Consider the following 23,374-nt stretch of genomic DNA (forward strand, 5'->3'; position numbering starts at 1 on the left):
GACGTGTGGCTGGATTCAGTACCTGGCCAAAGGGCCACCGCGCTCCTAAGGTAGTCTTCCTGTGGTGAGGCTCCAGTGTGCTCTGGGTATGCTGATCCCTGAGATTTCTCAAATGCAGGAAGCTCAACTGCATAATTTCTGTGTATGTTTCTTCCGTGTTGCATGATGTGAGATCTGGAATGTTGTGAAACTTAAATGACTGGAAGCATAGCTGTGAGTCCAATCTTTATCGGACATCAATTAAGAGCAGTTACTGCTGCTGCTTCTAGATTTTGGTCCATATCCTGAGCTGGGCATAGGCAAAAACTTCACTGACTTCAAGCATGTCCACACTGGTCTTGATGTATGTATGTATGTGTATTTTGTATACTCATCCTTGTTTATCTAAAGGTATGTATATGTATTAGGTTAATAGAACATAGAAGTGAAATTAGAAAACATTGGAATTAGTTTCCTCATATGCTCGTATACCTAAAACACCTTATAAACAATTTTTTTAATCAAGACTGATCTTTTCTTTGAATTCGTTGGGTTCCTCACCCTCCCAGAAAGCCTCTGTATTTAAGCAGCATGGAAGATAGCACCACACATGGCTATTCATGCTTTTAAATAGCCCACTTAATGTAAAGAAGAAAAACAAAAGAAATTTCGTGTTTCTCAGTTAGTAGAGCCGTGATTAGAATGAAACAAGATTGACAACACGCAGCGTTGAAAAACAACTATCAAATGAAAAACCCTCCATACCATAAAATAAGCCTCATATGAAAAATCGACTGTTTCCATAAATAYGAACATTATGGATTTAGATAAAAGGATAATGCATAGGAAGTAAAATGTTCTTGCAGCACAACTTAATTGCACTGATTTCTTTGATTTTGCATTTTTGAAATACCAATTATTTTATCATAGAAAGATACTCTTCCCAATATATTTTACAAGTGGTTAAAGCTTGAAAACTACTTCGAATAGTGTTTAAGGAATCAGTCAGCTTTTAAAAATGTATATGCTTATTTTTTTATACAGCTATTGAATTGGTATTGAATTGATTGTGTTTGATTTAGGTATTTGATTAAGTGAAATTCTAGCTATAATCTGTGGGGAACGTGGATGGAAAAGAAAGGACCTTACCCACATAAGCAACTTCCATTTGAAGTGTTTGTATTCAGAGGGCAGGTATATTCAGGTGATCTTCACTTCTTTTTTCCATCAAATCTGTGAGCTATACTGGGGAGCAATGGGCATAGGGGAAGTGGGGCCATATTGTGTAAAATTTAAAGACCGGAGTTCAGAATTTTGTCATTTTGGATCTGTGCTGCCCGTACACACACGTTCCAGCTGCTTATCTGGGAGAGTAATTTTATTCTTCTGCATCTTTGGTGGATTCATTGCAGTTAGTAAGTATTTGAACTTTCAAATGGGGTGACCATGTTGAGCTAGTTCTGATGGTTTGGCAGGTGGCCGTTTCACGTTAGGCGCATGAGAGAGACCCCAAGGCAGTAGATGGAGCAAAAAGCATGGCTTGGGTTTTATTCTTCCCACTCTGTCCCCGCCTACCCCCCAACTGCTATGTTAGGTACCTAGAACTAGAGAAACTCCTYGAGATATATAGAACATATTAGCTTGTTGGAATTCTTTTGAGGATTACTCTGTGCATGTAGAGGGATTTTTTTTATTGCCTTCCTGAGGGTATACTAGATTAATATTGTCAGAAATGCATTGTTCTTTCAGGATTTTTGATGTTTAATCTCTTAATTCTGGATCCAGGTAAAATCCTTATAGATTTATGAGGTATTCATATGCAATACAGAATTATAGATGTAATTCTTACAGATTTAGATATATAATTCAGGTAGACCTCAGAGTGGCACAGTGATACTGTACCTCTTATTTGTGATTATACAGTTCTCCTTGAGTTTACTTTACTTTTATTGAGCTTCCCAAAATATATCTGAGAACAGAATAATCTAGCAAGATTTACAACCAAAGACCATCAAACCTAGTTTTCTTTTGCTTTGTGTGTATTTTCTGCAGCAACAAGTGTACATGTCTCACTGCTTTCCTACAGTTGTTTAGTTTGTGTTAGTCGATTCTACTCAAATTATTTTACAATCCCATAACTTAAAAATTTACAGAATTTGTACCTCTGAGGTTTGGGGAATCCTTAGCCAATATAATCAACTTAATTAAAATATTTGGCAATGTAGTATTTCCCCCTAATGCATTTTTGTGGTGTTTATCTGTGTGTCTGCACTACTGAGCAGTCTTTTGTTTAGAACCCCTGGGAAGGTGAGTGGGATCCATGGATCATCCTCGCCAACCTTCTGATGCTCATTTTGACCAGGTTGGGGGTAGTTAAAAAAAAAAAAAAATCCATCCTTGAAATCCTCTCCCTGTGAATATGCCTCATTTCCCCTCTGTGCTTTTATCCAAACTTTTAAGTTTTGTTCATTTGGGTCAATTCTCTGTAACCATTTAACTCTGATAACTTTTCTATTTAAATATCTATGTAAATGAAAACTCAAAACTTTGTATCTGGTTGGGTCTGCTTTTTGGGTTACATGTACTATAACTAGATGTTCCTGAACAGAGAAGCTCAGTAAGTTGATGTGCTGTGTGTCTTCTGCATTTAAGTTACAAAATGGATACAAACTGCAACAAATATTAAAAGGAAAAGCATTGTAAATCCCTCAAGCAGTTGTGCTGTGCGTTACCCTGCCATATTATTTGACATAGGTAGCTTTCTTAAAATGCTCTTTTCCCCTTATGTGAGATTTATGCATATTTATACCATTATGTATCTATCTGCTTTGTTTTTGGGGTGTTACAACAGGTTTGGAATGAGCCGTAGATCCCCCGCTTCCATTGACAGGCAGAGCACGCAAACAGATACAGGTGGTAGCGGCAAATCCACACCCAGTTGGCAAAGAAGTGAGGATAGTATCGCTGACCAGATGGGTAGGTAATTAATTTTTTACAGTGAGCAAGTGGTACTAACCACAAGGTGACTTTGGCAATACATTTTTCCATGCAGAGAGAGAACCCTCTTAAGCACTGTTTTCAGTGTCTTTGAAAGTTAACCTTGTTCAACAGAATGAGTAAGTAGATCCTGAGTAAACACTAGCTTATGTGTCCTTGAGACCTGTGAATGTCACCTGTGGAAGAATTGACATGACTGTGGGACTAAATCTACTGTAATGCTCTTACCTCGGCACACTCTGTCCTCCTTAGAAGCGGTTGGGTAGACACATTTGCTAATTTGTCTTGCTATTGAGGACTTGCTTGACCTCACCTGCACTCCCCAGTGGCTTGGCTTAGTTTAATTTTTTCCTTGGTATGTCTGAAGTGCCTGCGATGCTCCCTTTCAAAAGGTGCTATATAAATGCAAATTGATTGTTTGATCGTTAAAGCTGTAAAAATACCATGTACAAAATGGAAAAAATGCAATTAAAGTTTAAATAGTGAAATAAATCTATAGCTTGGTAGAATCACTTTCCACTAGTGTATACATTTTCACTGCACTTGGCAATTAAGTTGTCAGCTGAGGAAATGTATTAACTATATAAAACAGCTGGGTACTGAGGATCYGCATTGTTAAGCCTTCATTTGGAGTTTCTGCACATAGACCTTTTCCCTGCAGCCATGACTTAAGTATATACCACTTGATAGAAATTTTGTCCTATCCATGAACAGTGCTGATCCAACATCCAGCATGATAAGCATGGTCAAGATCACTACATTTTTCCCCCCCACCTTTGTTACCATAAATTAAGCAGAACTTTGCTTTTTCCATCCTTACCTGTATAYGTGATTATTTACTGTGTCACAGCTCTTTACTTTCTCTACTTAAATGGACTAGTATTGAATGCAGRGTAGTGATCAGTGAGTTCAGCAAGAGTTTGATAAGAGAAAATGGGATCTTCAGATTCTGGAGAGATACTTTACTCCAGGACTGTCAGGACCTCACTGAGCTGTGCCTGCTTATTGAAGCCGTCTGTCATTCCCTCCCCTACAACTTCTCCCCTGTCCCCCCGCACTACTTCTCACCTAGAAAGCTGTGATTATACTGATCTGCAATTCTCATTTTGACAGAATGATTTTTAATCGCATATGTTTTGATACTGTTGTGATGGTAACGGCACATGTAAAACTGATCTTTTGCTCAGCATTACTTTTGCAGACCAATAGTTGTGTGTTGGTGCTGGCACTGAACAGACCTGACAGCAAATCCTCTTCTGGAATGTCAAATGTCACCATATTAGCAAAACAAATAACTAAGCCTATAAAAAGCAGGGAAAATTGCATGGAAGAAAAGATGGCTCCAACATTTGTCAAAGGCAGAGAAATGCATACTGACATATAATCCTATATTTTATCTCTTGTGTATTGTCCTGCATTCAGAGWGTCCCACTTGGAAGCCACGTCTCTGACTGGAGACTTTATTGCCAGTCTGGTGAATCTAGGTAAAAGTTTGGTTCACTGCCAAATAAGCACATTTCCACTTGAGATATTCTGTCTCAAGCTAAATAAGTAAGTAGGGCACTAGGTGCAGTCAGTTCACGTGCACACRCTCCTTCCTGGCCCAGCCTTAGCCACGGAAGACCTAGGTTGTTTGTGCACCAGCACTGCTTGTTATCACTTGCCAGAGGGAATCAAGTGAGTTTGGTTAAGAAGTGAGTTRTTATGCTGCAGATCAAGATTAACAAGCCATGACTGTGTTGGGGAAAGTTTTTACGGAACTGCKGGCTACCATAGGTATTGTTAAGTATTCGATGTTCATAAGCACATAGACTACTTAAAAGCTGCATTTTAGAAATGCAGAATATTCCATAAACTTCGGAGAGAAGATCCATGTAAAGAAATACAACCAAGAAAGATTGTTTTTAAGTACTGACTTTTGGCTCTGAGAAGGTGAATAACTACTGGAGAGGCTATGCCTGAACATCCTATAAGTCTCCATAGTTACATCCAAGGAAAAAACGAGCTTAATTGGCATAGAGCACTCTTGGGGTGCTCATGTAAGGTGGCTGACTGGTTTGAACTCAGTCTACCAGTACCTGGTTTAGTTTAGTAAGTGCTTCTTTCTTTTGTAGATCTATGCGGTTCCACATTCACAGCCATCAATTTGTAAGGGAATACTCTGTTTTCTACAGATGTTTCTTCTATTTCTTCAATGAAAAGTGTATGTTTAGCTTACCTTAGCTTACTTCAAGAAACGTGGTGCTTGTATTGGAGAAAAACATATGCATATAAGCGATCACTGTGGATTTTTGCTGTTAATGTCCTGCCTTGCGTGGAATACTGCTTAAGGAAAGCTGGATCTTAATATTTTTTTAAAATCTCTTATCCTCAGACAATGCACATGTAGAGATACAATGTTTACACACTGTGAAAGTGAATATTCCTCTGTTATAATGTTGTGATCCAGCCCTTTTAGACAACTGGGACATGATGCTCTTCAGGTTGTTCTGATAAAAGCCAGGGTGCTTTCTGCTGATTTTTTGTGAAGTTGTACTGATTTACGCCAGGCAGGAATGAGCCCTCACTTACTCACCTGTATTTTGTCATGATACATATTTTTCATTTGGAATGAATTTCTTGTTAGATGACCAAAGTTTTTCACTTATAGTAGTAGTAGTGGCAAATTGCAATGTAAAGTTTATGCATTTTCTTAGTTTGTTACATTGCATACACTCTTCAGTACGTCATTGTATGCTGTATTGCAGAACCAACATGTCATCTCCCAGCAGTATCAAAAGTACTGCCATCCTTCAGAGAAAGTCCCAGTGGAAGACTGATGAGACAGGATCCTGTGGTTCACTTGTCTCCAAATAAGCAGGGTCATGTAAGTTACTTAAAAAAAAAAAAAAAAGAAAAGAAAAAAAAAARAAAAAAAAATCATTTAATGTTTTACTCCTGATCCTAGAAAATAAGCATGTCAGCTCTTGATACAGAAAATGTGGTTCAAAGTTATGTTTGGAGTGTCAATTAAAAGAACAACAACCAACCAAMCAAAAAAAAMCCCATGAAACTTAAATCCTATTTAGAATATGGAGAAAGCAGCAGAGCAGATCTGTTGCTTTCTGTATCTTACAGAAGCTAAGCACAGCCTTTGAAAGTATTAACAATTTTTTCTTGCCAGTTGAACAGCAATTTTTCATCTCTTGTCATAAGTAGAGGGTTTGTAGGAGTTTTGGTTACACCTACAATAAGTTTCCTTTGCAAATCCATGGCTACTTCTAGACCTCTTGCATGAAATTTGAAGTTTACAAATACACTATATATGGCAAGACTCAGAAAGTTGCTGTTTTCTGATAATGATCATCTTGCTTTTATTTTTGTTACTGTATTTTCTCAACTTTCCTCATCTAGTGTAACTCTCATTTCCTTTAAGTATAACCTATCTTGCACTCTTTTGGAAGAGTTTTTCCTGAAAAGTCCACTGGAATCCCACTGAAGTGTCTTTCTTGCTTAATCTGTATGTTTARTTTCTACACGGAAAACTGTGTGTGTGTGTCTGTTTCCAGAGTTATGCACACCTTTTTGGTGACTGCCAGTTCATGATTCATGCACTAAATGTTCATTAAGTTAGAAATGTCTTGAAAATCACTTAAGTCACCAGAATTTAAAAAAAAGACTGTTGTCCACTGTATCAAATCATTTGTTTCTTTGTTAGATTGTACAAAATTATAAAATAGAATTGTGTWGCGTGATTATACTGAAAGTACTGATTACATTTATTTGGGTGCAAGAAGTAAGTCCTTCGTTGGTTGCTATTTGTTCTTTGCTTCTGCTTATCAGCATTCTTTTTTCAAAACAATTGGCCCTCTTGCTTTTAGGTTATTAGTTCATAACACACTCTTTTATTAAAAAATTAAAAACTATGCTCATACTCTTGGGAGCACAAACTTTTTTTTATTTAGATTGACCTGTTTTCCATATTTGAACATACAGCAGTGTAATGTATGTCATTCACTTGCATTCAGAATGTAGCACTGGAAATACTCATGTTGCATTCTTCTCGCTTAGTCAGTGCTAATGTTCGTTATGTAGACAGATGGACAGGGGGAGTGATACAGTCCCCAGTGAAGAACAGTAGCTCTTTGACTGGAGACATCTAGCAGTCCAGATCRGCTTAATATTCCTCCTGTTTTTCTGTAAGTTCTTGCTCTAGTACAGTGAGAAACCTAGGATGACAAGGTTTCTTGCTCTGGGTATATCCATTYCCTATTTTCCCACTTTTCCTATGAAAACAGAAGCTATCAGAATACCTCATCTTTGATATTTGGCCTTGATCTCTGCCCCTGTCTGAGATGTTTGCTAAACCTGCATGTACAGACATTATAGATTGTATAGATGATCAGAGCATCGATGAATTGTTCAGATAGGAACTAAAGTTAAAAAAAATTCAGAGGGACATAAATACTTCAAAGGTAGATCACTAAAGGGTGAATGAATGGCAAAAATTTCTCTCTGTGATGAGTTACTCCACAAATGCCCACTTCAGAATTGAAGACTGTCAGTTTTTTCAGTTTCTTCATAGCAGCTAGCTCTCACCAGTGACAGTGCTCAAGTCAGACACTGGGGTGGCCTGRTGGAACAGTTTCAGAGCACTGCATTAAAGTTCCATTTCTTGCAATTCTGTCATCTTGGAAGATGATTTCAGACAGCTAAATGATATTTCAGTGGTCATTTGCAAAGGACACTTCTGTTGAGGAGTGAATACACATAACAGAAAAGGATAAGAGGAGCAGTGGGTGTTTTACCTGCTTTAAACTTTTGATAGGTGATTGAATTCTTAAAACAATGTATGCTTTCTGTGGCTTAGTTGAGTTTCATGTCCTAAACTATGGACTCTTAAAATATGGAATATATCAAGTGTACTAGCTATAAACCAAGCTGAAGTCCGAACAACTCATGTTGGAAATAGAAACAGCTGATTTCCGTGGCTGTGCTGAGCTGAACTGTACTTCAAAGCAAATGATGTGAAATATTTGGGGACAAAATGTAAATAACTCTGGCTTTGAAGAGTTCAGACATGGCTTCCAAATCTTTATGAAAGGTTTTTATGTGGATCCAGAACAGTGTACTGAATTGAGTTGAAATTTTTTGAGTTTTAAGGTAATCTCCTCAAAGTATCTATCCTGTACCCAAAAGCAGAGATCCAATTGTGCAGTGGTGACTTCTATCACTCTTTTCTCCTCTTCTTCCCACCCCTGTTGCTGTAATCCTGAAATAAACCTACAGGTGTGTTTTTTGGATTGTTTTTTTTCTGTAGTCTGACAGCCACTACTCCAGCCATTCCAGCAGCAATACTCTCTCCAGCAACGCCTCCAGTGCTCACAGTGATGAGAAATGGTATGACAGTGGAGAGCGCACTGAATCAGAGCTGAACAGCTACAACTACCTTCAAGGGACTTCTGCTGACAGTGGCATAGATACCACTTCCTACGGACCTAGCCATGGCAGCACTGCCTCTCTGGGAGCAGCAACGTCTCCCCGGACAGGGCTAACGAAAGAGAAAGTGGCTCCACTGTGGCACAGCTCCAGTGAAGTGGTCTCCATTGCAGACAGGACATTAGAAAAGGAGAGCCACATAGACCGAAAGGCTGAGTCTTCACTAAGTCTGGATATTCACAGCAAGAGTCAACCAGCCTCCAATCCTCTAACAAGAGAGAACAGTGCTTATAGTCTTAGTGATGCCGTCTCACACACAAGGTAATTTTCGCCTGTTAAGAGATCGATGACCCGCTGTGCACTGATTTTCCCTTTCTCACTCTCTAGCCTATCAAAAGTGACAAATGGGTGTTGAGGAAAGGTTTATACATATTTTAATCGGTGGTTTGAAACATCTCAGTGTGTAAGCATGCTTGAAACTATCTTTGGTCTTTGCATCTGCTGCTGCATATAATGCTAAAGAGCATCAAGGAGAACATTTCTTGCTGCTACTATTAAACTAACGTAAGCCTTTTGTGTGATGTGTTTATAAGGAATAACTTACCAGTACTTYTGTTCATAGACTGACCAGAAAGGAGATCAGTCCATTTTAATAATACTGTTTGCAGAATTCTTTATTAATTTTAGAAGTAGGTGTTTAAGATGTTTTGCGTTCCYGTTCCTCCTACCCTATCTTTTTCTTTAGAAATCTGCTAGGAATCAGTATGATCAAATACCAAAAGTAAGCTGTTAGGAGTAGAAGTTGCTGGGAGTGCTGGCACACACATTTGGTACATATTCTTCTGCAGTGTGTGGGTATGACACGTTACAGTCATCTTCCCTCTTCCACTCAGTTTTGCCATTTGTAAAAATGCAGATAGCAAGTACAGGCATAAAGTACTCGAACACCGTAGACCAAAGATACTCACTGACTTTACAAGTTGAGCAGAGTTGTTGGATGCAGAAAATATTTCAGACCATATACCTAATCAGTTTTCCAGAATGTATTCAGCATGCTTTTTGAAAAATACTCATACCATATCATAGTAGCGAAAAAAAACCCACTCCTCTTAGGAAGCTGCGTGATCATCTTTATTGGCCTTGCAGAGGCTGGCCTTTGCGTTTTTATTGCTAAGACATCTATTTTGAGTGTGCAGCTACAATACCTACAGACTGAAAGTCTGAAGCATTTTTTGCCCAACTTTTTGAGCAGAGGTGCATTTAGGCAAGGCTGGATGTTTATCAGTCAGTTTAACAGCTCCTGATACAGTAGCTGCAAATAGAGGTCGTCACAGAGACAGTAATGTAGTGAACTGTGTCCTTGTGCTTTGTCATGGTAATTTTGACTGAAGATTCTGTTATTGGTGGTCTAGTTCTGGTTTTCTGCATCTTTAGGCCATTTTAGGCACTGAAGTTAGTATTCATTTGGTGTAAATTCTATCCAGTGCTTTGAATCTGATGTTTCTAGCAGGTATGGATACATGAAGGACCTGAGCAAGTCTATAGAGAATGCTATGCACAAGAATTTGGTTGAAATTTAGGCTATCTTAATATATGCCGCTTTCTTGGATGTAAAAATCCATGTGGTGTTATCTACAGTGCTATACCTTTTATTTTGACAGGCATGTTTATATGCATTTCTTCTCGGTGTTCATTAGAATTCACCAAGTKCCCTGCAGTACTTTTCTGAATTAAATGTTGTCTGATGTAACTGGCGGCCATTGTAAATGTGAGAATCTTAAAATGCTGATTGTGATAAAGCCAGTAGCATTTCAATTTGGAAGCAGTTTTTTGGAAAGGACTAAAAGAAACTTGGAAACTTTGTGTACAACTACTAGAAGCGTTATTTCAAAGGTGTACCTAGTAGGAATAATATGTTTGTACATCTGAGGCTCTGGTTGCCACTTCTCTGGTCACCAAATTAGGGTTAATTCATTTGCAAGAGTAAAAAAGCCAGGAAAACTTAGTAAAAAGAAACATGATATCTTCACAGGGCAGATACACTCTGACATCTCTCATYTTTATCCTTCATGGATGTACTTTGCAACTTGATTGCAGACTTAGACTAAGATGATGTTTCATTGATAATTTATTATATGATAACATTATGTCTCCAAATGTGGGATGTTCTCTGGTTTATTTGGCTTCCCCTGTTATTTCTCTAATGATACTGAAATGTTTTGTTTCTCTACGTGGTTTTTCAGACTTGTTGAATTTTCCAGATAAAGGATCTTTCAGGTTTTATGCTAAATACAACAGTTTTGTTCTGTTTCATTTAAAATTAGWTTTTAAAAAATGTGACTCTTTTTATAAAGAGCAGCAGCAATCTGTAGAATGAATGAGACATGGTACTTGTGGGAAACTGCAGTCCTCGCACCCTCATCATTTAATCTGGAGGAGAAAAGACAGACCAAATTGTGTTCCTTCTCTATTATATAATAACTGTTGACTACTAGAAGATGTGTTTGATACCTCAGAATAATGCAAAGGCAGTTGGGGCTAAAAAGCTTTCACTGTTTCTCATGGCATTCTCAGTTGGTGGTTACACACGCAACAGCCAGGCTGGCCCAGGGAGAGCCTAGCTCCAGCTGGTTGCTCCCAGCTCTCCATCACTCTGTCTATTATGTAGACACAACAGCTAGTTCAGGGAGCTGATCAAGCTGGAAAATGAAGCTTAAAAAAAAGTTATTGGTGGGGGGGTTTGTTTTTGTTTTTGCTTTTTTCCTCCAGTCCAGTCAGTTCCCCTGTCCCGTTGACTTTGCAGCTTCCCAGATAAGTCGGCTGACCCAACAGGAGGATGCAGCAAGGGCATGGGAAGGAGGCAAGGGTGGGTTAAACTGGCGCTTCAAAAATGTAGCCACAGTTTTATGCTTCAAAAAAGTGACAGAGGAGAGAATAAAAGATGACTCTGAACAGCTGCTTTTAGTGAGAAAGGAACAGCTTAATTGTTGTATTTCTCTATCAGTTTCTAAATTGTTATCCTTCATCACTTCTCACTTTTTACCTTTTGCCTGTGGGTGCCAGAACGTCTGTAACATCTTTAGAGCTGGGATTTTAAGCAAGAAGAAAAGCAATTTAGCCCTAAAGAGAACTTAGTGACAAAAGAAAAGAAAATAACCACAAATCAGAGTGTTTGTGTCTTTAGAAGACAAGAGCAATAATTAGCGTTCAGATCATTTGATGGTGCATAAAAGAACTTGTACCTGAGAATTGGTGGCAAAATGTAAATTATAGTGATTAACTTTTACAGCAGTGCTTCTGGCTGGGTTTTATTTTCCTTCTCCACTCTCATTCCCAAAGTCCTTCCTGATGATTGTGCAGATTTCTCATAGGATCCCAAGAGAATTGCATTATGTAGGGCAGTAATTATACAGAATCATTATAGCTGAATATCATTAAATGAAGCCATATGCGCTGATGGCATGAATTTCCTAGGGAAAAAGAAAATTAAACTTTCATTTCCCCCTTAACAATATGGTGTCTTATGGTCCTCTTGTATTAAAACCTAAAGGAAAAGCACTGATATTTCCAATCCATTATATTTCTAATTACTTATATTTTTAATATAATTAATGATTGTGAAATACTTTTATGAGTGGCTTATATGAGGTTCTTTTTGCAGATTATCATGTGGTATCTGGAGGGGGGTTATTTTTTGTTCTTGTATGTTTTGGGGTGGAGATGTTGAGGGGTTTTTTTGTTTTGTTTGGGGGGGAGGGTTGTAATTGATTCTTTACTGTTTCCATAATCAGACTGGGAGGCGGGAGACCAACAGTGGCAAAAAGCTCGCTCTCTATCCTGAGAATATGACTGTATTCCTTTCAGATAGAATCAAGCTAATACAGGAGTCTGCTGCTGTAGTAGGAATCCTCTCCCTCCCTCCTGGGGCTAAATCCTGCAGTAACTTGCCATTACTACCAGAACGCTGCAGCTCCTGCTTAGTTTACACAGCATTTATCCAAAGCCTTTTGCTCTCCAAAAATCCTCTTGGTTAACAGGAGTATCTCTTTATCTGACAGTATGGTATTGACCTCCTTCATTAACTTGTAGGATAAAGAAAGCTTCAGTCATACCCACAATTCGGCACATAGTTCCTGGAGCAACAGGATATCCTGCCAAAATACTATATTGGAAAACTACAGCTCTGAATACCCAATCTACTTTAATAAAAACATATTAAAAACAATGCTAATTTTCTTGCTCATCTGCCCTGGCTGCTCTTCGCATATATTATACATAATATATATTACAATAAATAACATAATATTTAGTGTTCATATAATGAATGTATAATATGCAATATATAATATGTGATACAATAACTATTACAATAAATATATTACCTATTATTATATTATTATAATATGTATAATAATGGAGAGAGAGATTTTTATCTAGAGCACTCTGAACATTGTTTTTTGCTCTCTTTGCTATAACATCTCTATAGTAATATTGAGGATCAAACATTTTTAACTTTTCTAGGAATTACTAGTTTCTGTCAGCAAATTGTTCCTCACAAATAGCAATTCCTTGAGAATTACCTCATGGTATTAACAAATTTTGGAATATATGTCAGAACAAAAKKTATCTCCAGTTCTGGCAAATATTTTGGTGGAGGAGTAATTGAAAAAAAAATACATGGGATTCTTTTCTTTTTAAGATGCACGTCTTCCCCAGTTTCTGGTGTTTTAATTTTGCAGTGATGATGCCTCGCAGATGGGACTGGTTTACTCAGCATGTGTAGGAGTTTTCTTTCTGTATTTAAAAAGAAGAGAGAAGGGGATGAGGTCCCTCCCCCTAGATCGTATTTTCCTCTGCTTTCTTGGTATAAAATGTGTTTGCTTGCATCTGTCACAAATACAAAGGTTGTAATGTGCAGTGTCAGATATATGGGACTGATGGAACAAACTGTAGGGGCCAGACTGGGAAAATATAGTTTCATTATTTGCAGGATAAGAATAAAGCTGCCTTCTTTGGTAAAGGCCTTTCAAATTTACATATTAAAAAAATCTTTAAAATGTATATTACTGTGATTTGAGTTGCATACATCTGAGAAGATGCATCTTTCCTCTGATGTGAAGGGCTGCACAGCCATTTCAGGCTGCRGGAGCTGGTGCTACTTGAGGTGGGAAGACTACCGACCGCTTCAGCACCTCATGAAATCCACAGCACTTCATTGTTGGGATTCATGGTGCTTRGCTTTAGCCATCTGAAAAGGAAACATGTAGTTGAAGATCATTTTTGAGACTCCATCTGTTGTCAATGGAGAGCASATCGTATTTCTCCCCATCTATCTGTGACATCTAATTTAGGAGGAGGAGAATAATCTCCTGGTATTATTTTTCTCCCCATTGACTACAGCAGGAGCTAGACAAGTGGCATAGATTAGATAACTGACTTCTGTAAGACTAAATAAATGTAGATGAGATTATTTTCACAGGTAGTGGCATGCATTTAMGCTTAAATTTACTTTCTGTAATTATTTCAGTAACAGAAGGAGACATGAAAATGCATTGTTTTATTAAAATACGAGAATTGAAGAGTTTGTTATTAAGCTTAGAATGAAGAGACCATTCAATGACTTTATTCAGCCTTCCTGCTATTTGTTTTTCCTCTGTTAGAAGCTGTTCTTCATCACAAGACTGTCTTGAAACCATCTRTTTCGAATGCTTTCTTTGCAGCATTGGATATAGGGAAAAATGTGCATAAGTTCTATAGAGAACTGATAGAAAATTAGTCTTAAAAGGTATCATGATATTTCAGTACTAAATCTGTGCAGGAAGTTTGGCTCTAACTGTTCTGCTGTACTGAGAGAAGCCTGACCTCTTAAGTGATGTAGTAAGATAACAGTAGGTATGTCTTAAACCCTAATGCTCCTGGTTTRTGCAAGTCATGCGAGATTTTCTCATCAGCATAAATAAAACCTAGCTCCCTTCTAAAGCCCCTCTAGCCTTCCAGGCAATAAGGTACAGTTAGTCATCCTGACTCTTAGCATTTTCTGTCTAGGGAAACTGTGGTACATGTTAGAAACCCACTGAAAAACAGCTCAATTTCTGTGAGAGTGGATTTTGCAAATGTTAGCTGCCTTTCTGTCAAAGTCCAAGAAATGCTCTTCCCAAAGACGTATGAGTTTCTTCTTTGATTTATTGTGACATCTTGAAGAGATGTTTCCTGTTGCTTAACTTCCTTCAAAATATATTGTGTTCTACACCCAGGAATTTCAACGAGAAATTGGGCTTGAGTTCTTTTGTTAATTCAACTATAATCTTTTGTATTTCTCTTAAGCTTCCCAACCACTGTATACCTTAGATTTCCTGTCCATAACGGAAGTGTGTGATATGTTCAGTCCTTAGAGATTGTTTATGAAGGCTTTCATTATTATGAGAGATGAGTTTTTTTTTTTTTTTTTTTTTTTTTTTTTAATAAAACCCTGGTGGAAGAACATTGAGAGCAAAATTTTTTTCTACTCCATGTGCTATTGATAAGAGTCACATTTTGTGTTCCGGAGTTTTGCTTTAAAAATGGTTACACGAGATGCCTGCATATACATTTAAGGCAAGTTTTTTCCTCTATGCTTCTTTCACAGTACCATGAGCTCACGACACTCTGCCAGCCCTGTTGTTTTCACCAGTGCCAGAAGTTCACCTAAAGAAGAGCTTCATTCTGCTACTTCTCCGCAGCTCGCACCTTCTTTCTCCTCCTCCTCCTCTTCCTCATCTGGTCCTAGGACTTTCTACCCTCGCCAGGGTGCTACCAGCAAGTATCTGATTGGATGGAAAAAACCTGAAGGGACAATAAACTCCGTAGGGTTTATGGATACAAGAAAGTAAGGGTGCATTTTGGTTTTCTTGTTTGATTGTTAGCGTTACATGTAAAGAAGCATTGATATCTGTGACACTTCCTAATATAGAAAAGCTCCAGGCTTTAATAGAATGCTTGTTGTTCTGTAGAATTTAATCCTTAATCTAGAATTCTGTAGTTAGGCTTAAATATCTGATAGTTGACTAATCTTATCCTCCATCAATTTATATAATTTAAATATATATATATATATATATTTCCAGAGAGCTGTATGGTTTTCAACCCTGTTAAATTTTATAGACTCTTTMCTTGGGAATTCTTAAAGGTGACTCCAAAATGTTATTTGAGCAAACATGAAGAGTTGCCTTAACACAGAGGGCAAATTCTTCYGTAGGCCTTTTATCTGTGTATTGATACTGTTCTTACTATAAATTAGCTCTGTGTCACAGTGTTGCCTCAGTTAGATTGCTGCCAGTATCCTGCCACACCAAATTAAAGCAAGCTAAGGTATCTCTGCATTACCTGTGTAACCATCTCTTCCAGAATGGAAGTAGAGAAGCAACTTTGTAGTAAAACAGCCAGTAGTCTTTAAGTCTAGCATGACTTGGAAAGGAGGTGGTTGGGAGAGTACATTTAGAAATATTCAACTATTCATGGCTTTTATTGAATAAATACTGTTTTCATAGATGATGCCAATAACTGGCCATCAAAAGGAGGTGTTGAAAATTTGAAAGCTGCATTAAGAAAAAAGCCAGTTAAAGAATTAGGAAACTTGGTGATTTGTTACTTTGTGGTTCATTTAAGAAGTTTGGGTTTTATACAGAACATACATTGTTTTAATAGATTCAGTCTTTTATTAGGAAAGCCTATTATAACAACCTTTCTATGYATTGTAAGCAGATGCTTTTAACAAATTTATTCTTTCAACAAGTATTCATTAACATAAGGCTCTGCTGTATTATGCAAGACTCCTTCCCTCCTCTATGCCCCCACCTCAGTTTCCTCTATGAAAATCTCGAGGCTGCCATAATTCTTGTTTCATTCATGCCTCCTGCCCCAGGGCTTTGAGACCTGAATGTGTCTGTTCCGTTTCGTTTAAGACGTCACCAGAGTGATGGCAATGAAATGGCCCAYCCTCGGCTGCGTGCATCAGCAAGAGATCTGCGAGCATCACCAAAACGAGCATCCAAGCCCACTGTTGAAGAGGAGCTGAAGAAACTGATAGATCTTGATAGCCCAACACCTGAATCTCAAAAGAATTTTAAGGTATGTTGAAGAGAGTCTATCATCCGAATAGCTCTTTTCGCAGTGAGAACTGAGAACAGCTGAAGAGCGATGGGCAGATCCTCTTCTGATATAAGTCACAGTTCCATTGGTACTATTTAAATCTATACTTTACAAGAATTTGATTAATGAATTTGTTGCTGCCCAGGCATATCACTAATACAGAAGAAGGCTTCACAATTTGGAAAATGTGAAAGCTATGAAGCTGTAAGACTTCTGTGTAGAAAATACTGAGTTCTTGCAAAGCAGTCAGTGTTCTTTGCTTAAGCAGCTTTCTTAGTGCTTTACATTGTTGGACAAAGTTTCTCACGGTGTATTTTTTTTTTTCCTTTCTCATACATAACAGGAAGATAAAATCAAGACATGAGTTTTCTGAATGCTCATCATTGACAAAAATTCATGTGTTTGCCATAGATGTATCTGCTGGAGGAAAATATTTGGGAAACAGTTTCATTATTCCAGTCACTGCAATATAATGGCAGTTTTGCGTGCAAATTTGTAGAGACTAACATACCTAATTGCAAAGAACATTTAGGACTGCTGGCTTGTGGGGGAAAAAAATAGGTTGTCTTATGCATTTGAATTGTTCTTCCTCTCTGATTACAGCACTAAGCAGTGATGCGTTGACAGTATTGAACATCCTTGCAATAAGCCTGCCTTCATGCTTCTCTGATCRTGTTACTGTACAAGGACCAAGAATGTTCCTAAATTTAAAATTCTGTATAAATATCAACTTAAAAGCATTTCCTAAGGTTTCATCATGTGTATAAAAACTTAAAGGTTTTTATGTAAATATTAAAAATTCCATCATTTTCAAGAGAATGTCTTGATTTCTGTAGTCATTATGTACTAAGTCAATGCCTAACAGCTCAGACTCATCATCTAGGGCCCAAATGGTTTCCACAGCAACCACACAGAAGAGAGAGCTTGCAACTTGTTTCTCTGCTTGTAAAAATCCAAAGAGGCTTATTAAAACTTTTAAGTGCGATGTTCCCTGTACAGATCTTTCCTCCAGCCTTGTTCGTAATATCTAAAATAAAAGTATTGCCCATGGCAATAGATTCTTTTGGGGTTTTGGGGGGAGAGTGTAAGGATTGCATTTTGGGGGAGGTTTTTTTGGTTGATTGGTTGACGTTTTTTGCTTGTAGTAGTTCTGTGAGGGGAGTGAGACATGGGCAATGGGAACATATGTGGGTTATTTTAAGCAAAGGAATTGTTCTCATTCCAAAAAAATCTGCTGCTTTTGAAGAAGTAACCTGAAGGCCATGAACAGGGTGTATTTCCCAAGTTTGTTGTTTTCCTGCTTTGGGGTCAGTGAATCATTGCTTATCCTAATCTTTATTTTCTAGTGACTCTGGCAAGTATGTTGGCTCAGGCTATGCTCTGATAAATCTCAGCAAGTTACTAGCATCCTATYACACTGACAAATCAAATATTGTTCTGATGTTCTAGGCTGAAGTTTTATGTGCCTTTTTATCATCTTCTATCTTTCTATCTATTTACCTATTTTTAATGTATTATATCTTATCACATAAGTCACTTTTCTTGTTCTCTCCTCTCTGGTTGCTGTGTATCAGAAGGCAATTCCTACTCGTATTGCCTCTCCTATGTCAGATGTTCATATCTGTGCTATCTTGTAGTTTAACAGTCTGGTATTAATTGGTTGTTCTAGTTCTTAATTCTCGGATAGACTTTGAATTCTTTAAGTAAACTATAGGGCCCTCAACTAAAGAGTGTGTGACTTGGTATCTCTTTCTTTTCCTTCTCCTTCATCAGGACAAGTACTATGAGTTTTTAGTGGATGATGACGTGAACATGCTGGCTAGGCTTTTATATGTCACAAGAAGATGGTAGCTTGATTCTTAGTATAACGTAGTGATGGCTGTGTTCCGAAAGTTGTTGCTTCTCTGGTGCTGAGTGTGTATGCAAGGTTCACAGTGTGATAGCATAAGCTCTATCACGAGGGATTAGTTGACATAATAGGAAGCTGACATGGAACATGGCTTCTCTTTCCTTCCTTGTCTTTTGGTGATAGCAGCTTTTTTAAAAATAATTGTTTCTGATCATTGATCCATAAAAGCAAAATCTGCAGCAAATATTATTAAAAGTTTTAATGGTTTTGACAAAAAAAAAATCTGGCAGATTGGCTTCTACTCTATGGTACCACTAGTCCTTCTTCCACACTCTTCTCCCACCTTGTGTGGGTTTTTGATCACAGGAATAGAATACCGTCTGTTTAAACATTTTCCCCCCATTTTTCTGAAAAGATAGAAGTATTTTTCTGTGCAAATGAGCAGCTCTTTATGATGCTTAATCATTCTTTCTCTGGAAATTGAATTATCTCTTTAAGTTTGCTTATGGAGCAAATAAGGTTGATGAGGTCTTTTTTCTGTTGATCAGTATTCAGTAGAAACTTTGRGACTAGATTTCAACCAACCAGGAAATACAGGTTTCTCAAAGACGGTTATATTGCTACAGGTTTCATGAAAGTTAGTGACTGATAGAGGAAGGAATTGGTGTCTCTGCTGATGGGACTGTCCTAGCTGGTATGCATTTTTGGTAGCAACTAGGTGGCACAGGACAGAGCGTGCATAGCTGCGGATTAAACACAGCATTGCTTTCTGTTGTCTGGGTCATGCAGGAAACTGGATTCTGATAGCTGTAGAAAGCAAGTTCTCTTAGTCATGGGGCAAGTTGTTTTATTCAGAACATTCTGAAGAATTCAAGGGGTAGTGGCAGTTCCTAGTGGTTTAGTGACAGGAGACTCTTAGTTGGCATTTGCTGGTTCTCTGCCTGCAGGGAAGACCTCCAGTTTAAGTAGCATTCAGTTTGGTTTTGACAACATAATCTATGTTATCTAGTTCTAACATCTTTTTTTTTTCTTTCTCTTTCTGAAAAAAATGCAATGTTAACACCTGCTTTCTTATGGAAAAAAAAATGGTTTGAAGAAACCAATTCAACACAGACTTCAAAAGTTGCTGTATTGATTTCTTTTTTTCTTTTCTTTTGAATGTGTAGTCACACACTCTGTCCTGTCAGTCTCCATTTCCTAGCACTCCTACCACAAGGCGTGCCTTGCAAAGGACTTTGTCAGATGAGAGTATTTACAGTGGTCAAAGAGACCACTTCTTCACCTCACGAGCCTCGCTCTTGGACCAAGCCATGCCAAATGATGTCCTRTTCACCAGCACGTACCCTTCTCTCCCAAAGTCGCTGCCCTTACGGAGACCATCGTATACTTTAGGAATGAAATCRCTACATGGTAAGTGTTTTCAGTGTAATTCTCATTTTCAGAGGAATTTGCAGTGATTATTTTAGGAGAAAATGCTTGTTACAGCAATTAGTACTTCCATCTTGATTTTGCTGAGATAAGGGGAGTCACTTGCCTGAAAATATGAAGTGAAAAAGGACATTTTTCTTCTTTTCCCTCTTGCTTCAGTGGATATAAGATAGCATGATTGATCATGCAGTTACCTTATGGAGAGGAGTACAAAAATTTGCCTTATTAGCTGTCAGTTTTCACCACTGTCTTCAGGAGTCATCAAGACTAGTTGGACCAAAGGGAGAATAATATATGCTTGTCATGAACCACTGACTGCTTCTGGTGTCAGTTGCTTTAATGTGGGTTTTATGGGAATAAAATACTATTAAAAAAGAATGATATAAAACTGGATAAATGCAAGTAGACATTTGGATATACAACTGTGCTAGATACAGTTTCTGTTGCACTAAGAGTTCTTAAATTCAGTTCCCTACCTTATCCATCACAGTACTTGAGTTTTTTTTTTTAAATAATTTAATCATATGCGGCTCCACAAGGAAAAATTACATGGTAAGTTTGTCAAGAAGGCACTCAAAGTGCCCCTGTTAATTTACTGAAAAGTCTCAGTAAGAATATCCGATGGGTGGTGTACTACTGCACGTGGATTTCTCAGTTGGCAAGAATAGGAAGCTTCAGAGTTTCTTACTGTACCTCAAAACTAAATATGCATGGTATGTTTTCCAAAAATAGAACCAGATATCACGGTGTGACACTGATCTGTAATGCTTTCTGACGAAGTACCCATCTGTTCTGATCCGTTCATGTTTTAAGAAGAAAATGCAACACTGTCAGTAGGTTCAACTCATTATGGTAGGCCCTAAGTATTGTCCATACTTAAATACACAGGACACATCTTCCCACATTGAAGGATGCTGAAGAAATCTATTTTAGAGTCTTTTTGTCTGCCTGTGGTCACTAGACATCAGTTTTCAGTGTTGAACTTGGCATTGTCATGAGCAGTTGTTTCTCTGTAAAATGTCCTTTGCTAAGAGTTAGAAAACCAAGCTCACTTCAGTCCTTCTTTCCATAGATACAAGTGTAACCGAGTCTGCAAAATTATTTTTGTAACTGTCTGGTGGATTTGACTTCTGAGGGTTTTGGGTCAGAAGATTAGTGATGTCATCTGAGTAGAAAAGTGGAAAGCAATGCCTTTCATTTAGAAGCCTGTATTAAAAAAAAAAAAAAAAAAAAAACTTGTTTTTGTCATATTTCATATTCTCTTCTGCACCAAAGTGATTACTCTTTCTAGTGCTTAAGCTTTTTTGCTTTTGTCAACAAAATAGGATTTCAATTTTCTGTAAAATGTAGGTCTCCATGATAAAAGGACCAACTATTTGATTGACACATGAATTGTCTGCCACCTACTTGCCTTTGCTGAGAGGAGGTTTAAGTAGACCTGGGTGTTTAATACCACAAGTATTTGTTGACTTCCAACTATTCAGAATTCTTTGAATACAAAGATCTTAATAAAGAACTGCGCTTCCATGGCACCTTCATTTGGGGTGAGCAAGAAAAACACTGAGCTAAAAACCTCCTTATTTACTAATCTGTCTTTAACAGTTCAACTCACACTTCTCAAACAGATAACTTTTCAAATGGTTGGTTCTTTTTGTTTTAATTGTGTATATCTTCAGTAATGGTAAGTAGCTATATATTGAGACCTTCCCAAATTCCTTTTTAGGGGAGAGGAAGTCTGTGCTCTCCATAATACAAGAATCCACAGTGCTTCATATTCAGTTAGACTTAAGTTTAGAAGAGCGAAACTCAAAAAATAAGAAAGTGAGATTTTTTTGATCAACGCAAGTGAATGTAGTATAGATTTTCAAATTTTTGTTTCCAGGCAGAAATACTATTTAGCTAGAGTTATTAGAAAGAAATTATCAATGACTTTAATGTCAACTCCAGTACTTTTGCAGGGCTTTTATCAAAATTTGAGTATTTTAAAAAAAAGGACATGCGAAATGGTACTTCTTAGAAATGCACAAAAAGTATTGTTAAAAGGAACAGACTAGCAAAAGAGAAGTAAAAACAAGCAGTACAAGTAGTGACATTTGTCTTTACAGTGAGCTTGTCCTGCCTGCCATGCTCTCTTCGATATAACTTGATTCTTTCCCTCTTACCCACTTGTATCCTTCACTGTACCCTTCCTCTGTGCAGCTTCCTCCCATGTGCCCAGCCCATCTTCTCACTCTTATGTCTGTAGTTCTTCTAACTACAAATTTTTCACTACTCCTTTATCCCCTGACTACTAAAAGGCAAGAGGAAGCAGGTGGTTGCTGCTGCTGAGCTTTCACATGTGCTGACTGTTTCCTGTCTTAACATGCTCTAGGTGACCCTGCTGAGCAGGAGGGTTGGACTAGATGATCTCCAGAGGTCCCTTCCATCCTCAACCATTCTGTGATTCTGTGACTGACCATACATGACATGTTTGTTCATTGTACAGCCAGCAAACTGAATAAAGTAGTTAACTGTTGTGCTCACAGTTTGCATTTTMCCCTTCCCTTTCAGTAGTAGCAATAATTTAAACATTTCACTTTCCTAAGAGGTAGGAGTTTTTTCAAAAATTAAGGGAACTTTATATTTTTATATTCTTCTCTCAGATTTGTCAATGATTTTTTCCATAGCATGCCATGTAGCAGCTTATGAATGGGTGTGGTATTTTTCAGTAAAGGTTAAGAGACTAAGCTAAACCACTGGGGAATATGCAGTGGTGTTGGAAGTAGTTTGAGAAGAATCATCTTGTCTTAGTTCCTGTTGGTAGGCCTAAATCTGCTCCTGTTGGTTTAGGAGGCTGTAAAGAGAGAAAGAACCATGATCTTGAATTTTCTATATGGCAAATAAATACCATATAGAACTCTACAAAGTCTTTTCAGCTTGTGAAGGGGCTGGAGTCATTGGATATAGGAGCTTACCCAGTATTGGGGAGAGGTAGAGGCTGGTTTTTGTAGTGTTAAGCTGCAAAGATTCAGACAGATTAGGAAGGACCTGAATGGTCTGGTAAATACACCGTATTGGAAAACCAGCTTGTAATATACTTTATCTGGTCAACTCCAGCTGATCAAACATCTCACTGAGTTGTTCTGCTCCCAAAAATCCTATCCTAGAAAAATTAAAAATAGGAATATGCTTTARTATTAGGAAAGGAACATTTTATTTGCAGCTTATTATTTCTTCTGCATTATTCTAGGAGAGTTCTCTGCCTCAGACAGCTCCCTCACAGATATCCAGGAGCAAAGACGGCAGCCCATGCCAGACCCTGGTCTTATGCCCTTGCCTGATTCTGCCTCTGATCTGGACTGGTCAAACTTGGTAGATGCTGCCAAAGCCTTTGAAGGTGAGTTTTCAGAAAATAATACTTGATCTTTCTATATGGTCTTTTACTAAGGATTGTTTTTTAATTCTGTCTCTTGCCTTTGTTTTTACTGTTATTGTTTCTACTTGGCATGAAACTTAAGCTATTTTAAAGCAGCAGCTCAAGTCCCAACAGCCTAGTACTTTGTTTGCATTTAATATTCAGATGCCATTTCTTCATAC

General features: G+C 37.8%; 1 protein-coding gene across 6 annotated transcripts in view; it reads left to right on the top strand.

The window, feature by feature from the left end:
* Nucleotides 1-23,374, top strand: part of SIPA1L1 (signal induced proliferation associated 1 like 1) — a 198,703-nt gene that overhangs the window by 169,603 nt on the left and 5,726 nt on the right. For 4 of the 6 annotated variants that reach the window (XM_085299806.1, XM_085299809.1, XM_085299808.1 and 1 more), the window contains 7 exons: nt 2,831-2,955; nt 5,724-5,842; nt 8,276-8,715; nt 15,020-15,259; nt 16,335-16,500; nt 19,537-19,780; nt 23,028-23,174. In XM_085299806.1, coding sequence (XP_085155932.1) covers nt 2,831-2,955; nt 5,724-5,842; nt 8,276-8,715; nt 15,020-15,259; nt 16,335-16,500; nt 19,537-19,780; nt 23,028-23,174 — 1,481 coding nt within the window. Of the gene's footprint in view, nt 1-2,830; nt 2,956-5,723; nt 5,843-8,275; nt 8,716-15,019; nt 15,260-16,334; nt 16,501-17,124; nt 18,605-19,536; nt 19,781-23,027; nt 23,175-23,374 lie in introns of those variants that run through there. The other 2 variants (XM_085299810.1, XM_085299811.1) reach the window with 2 other exon arrangements.

Source organism: Rhea americana, unplaced genomic scaffold (genome assembly GCF_003343005.1).
Source record: "Rhea americana isolate MKP2758 unplaced genomic scaffold, rheAme1 scaffold_155, whole genome shotgun sequence".
Lineage (NCBI taxonomy): Eukaryota > Metazoa > Chordata > Aves > Rheiformes > Rheidae > Rhea > Rhea americana.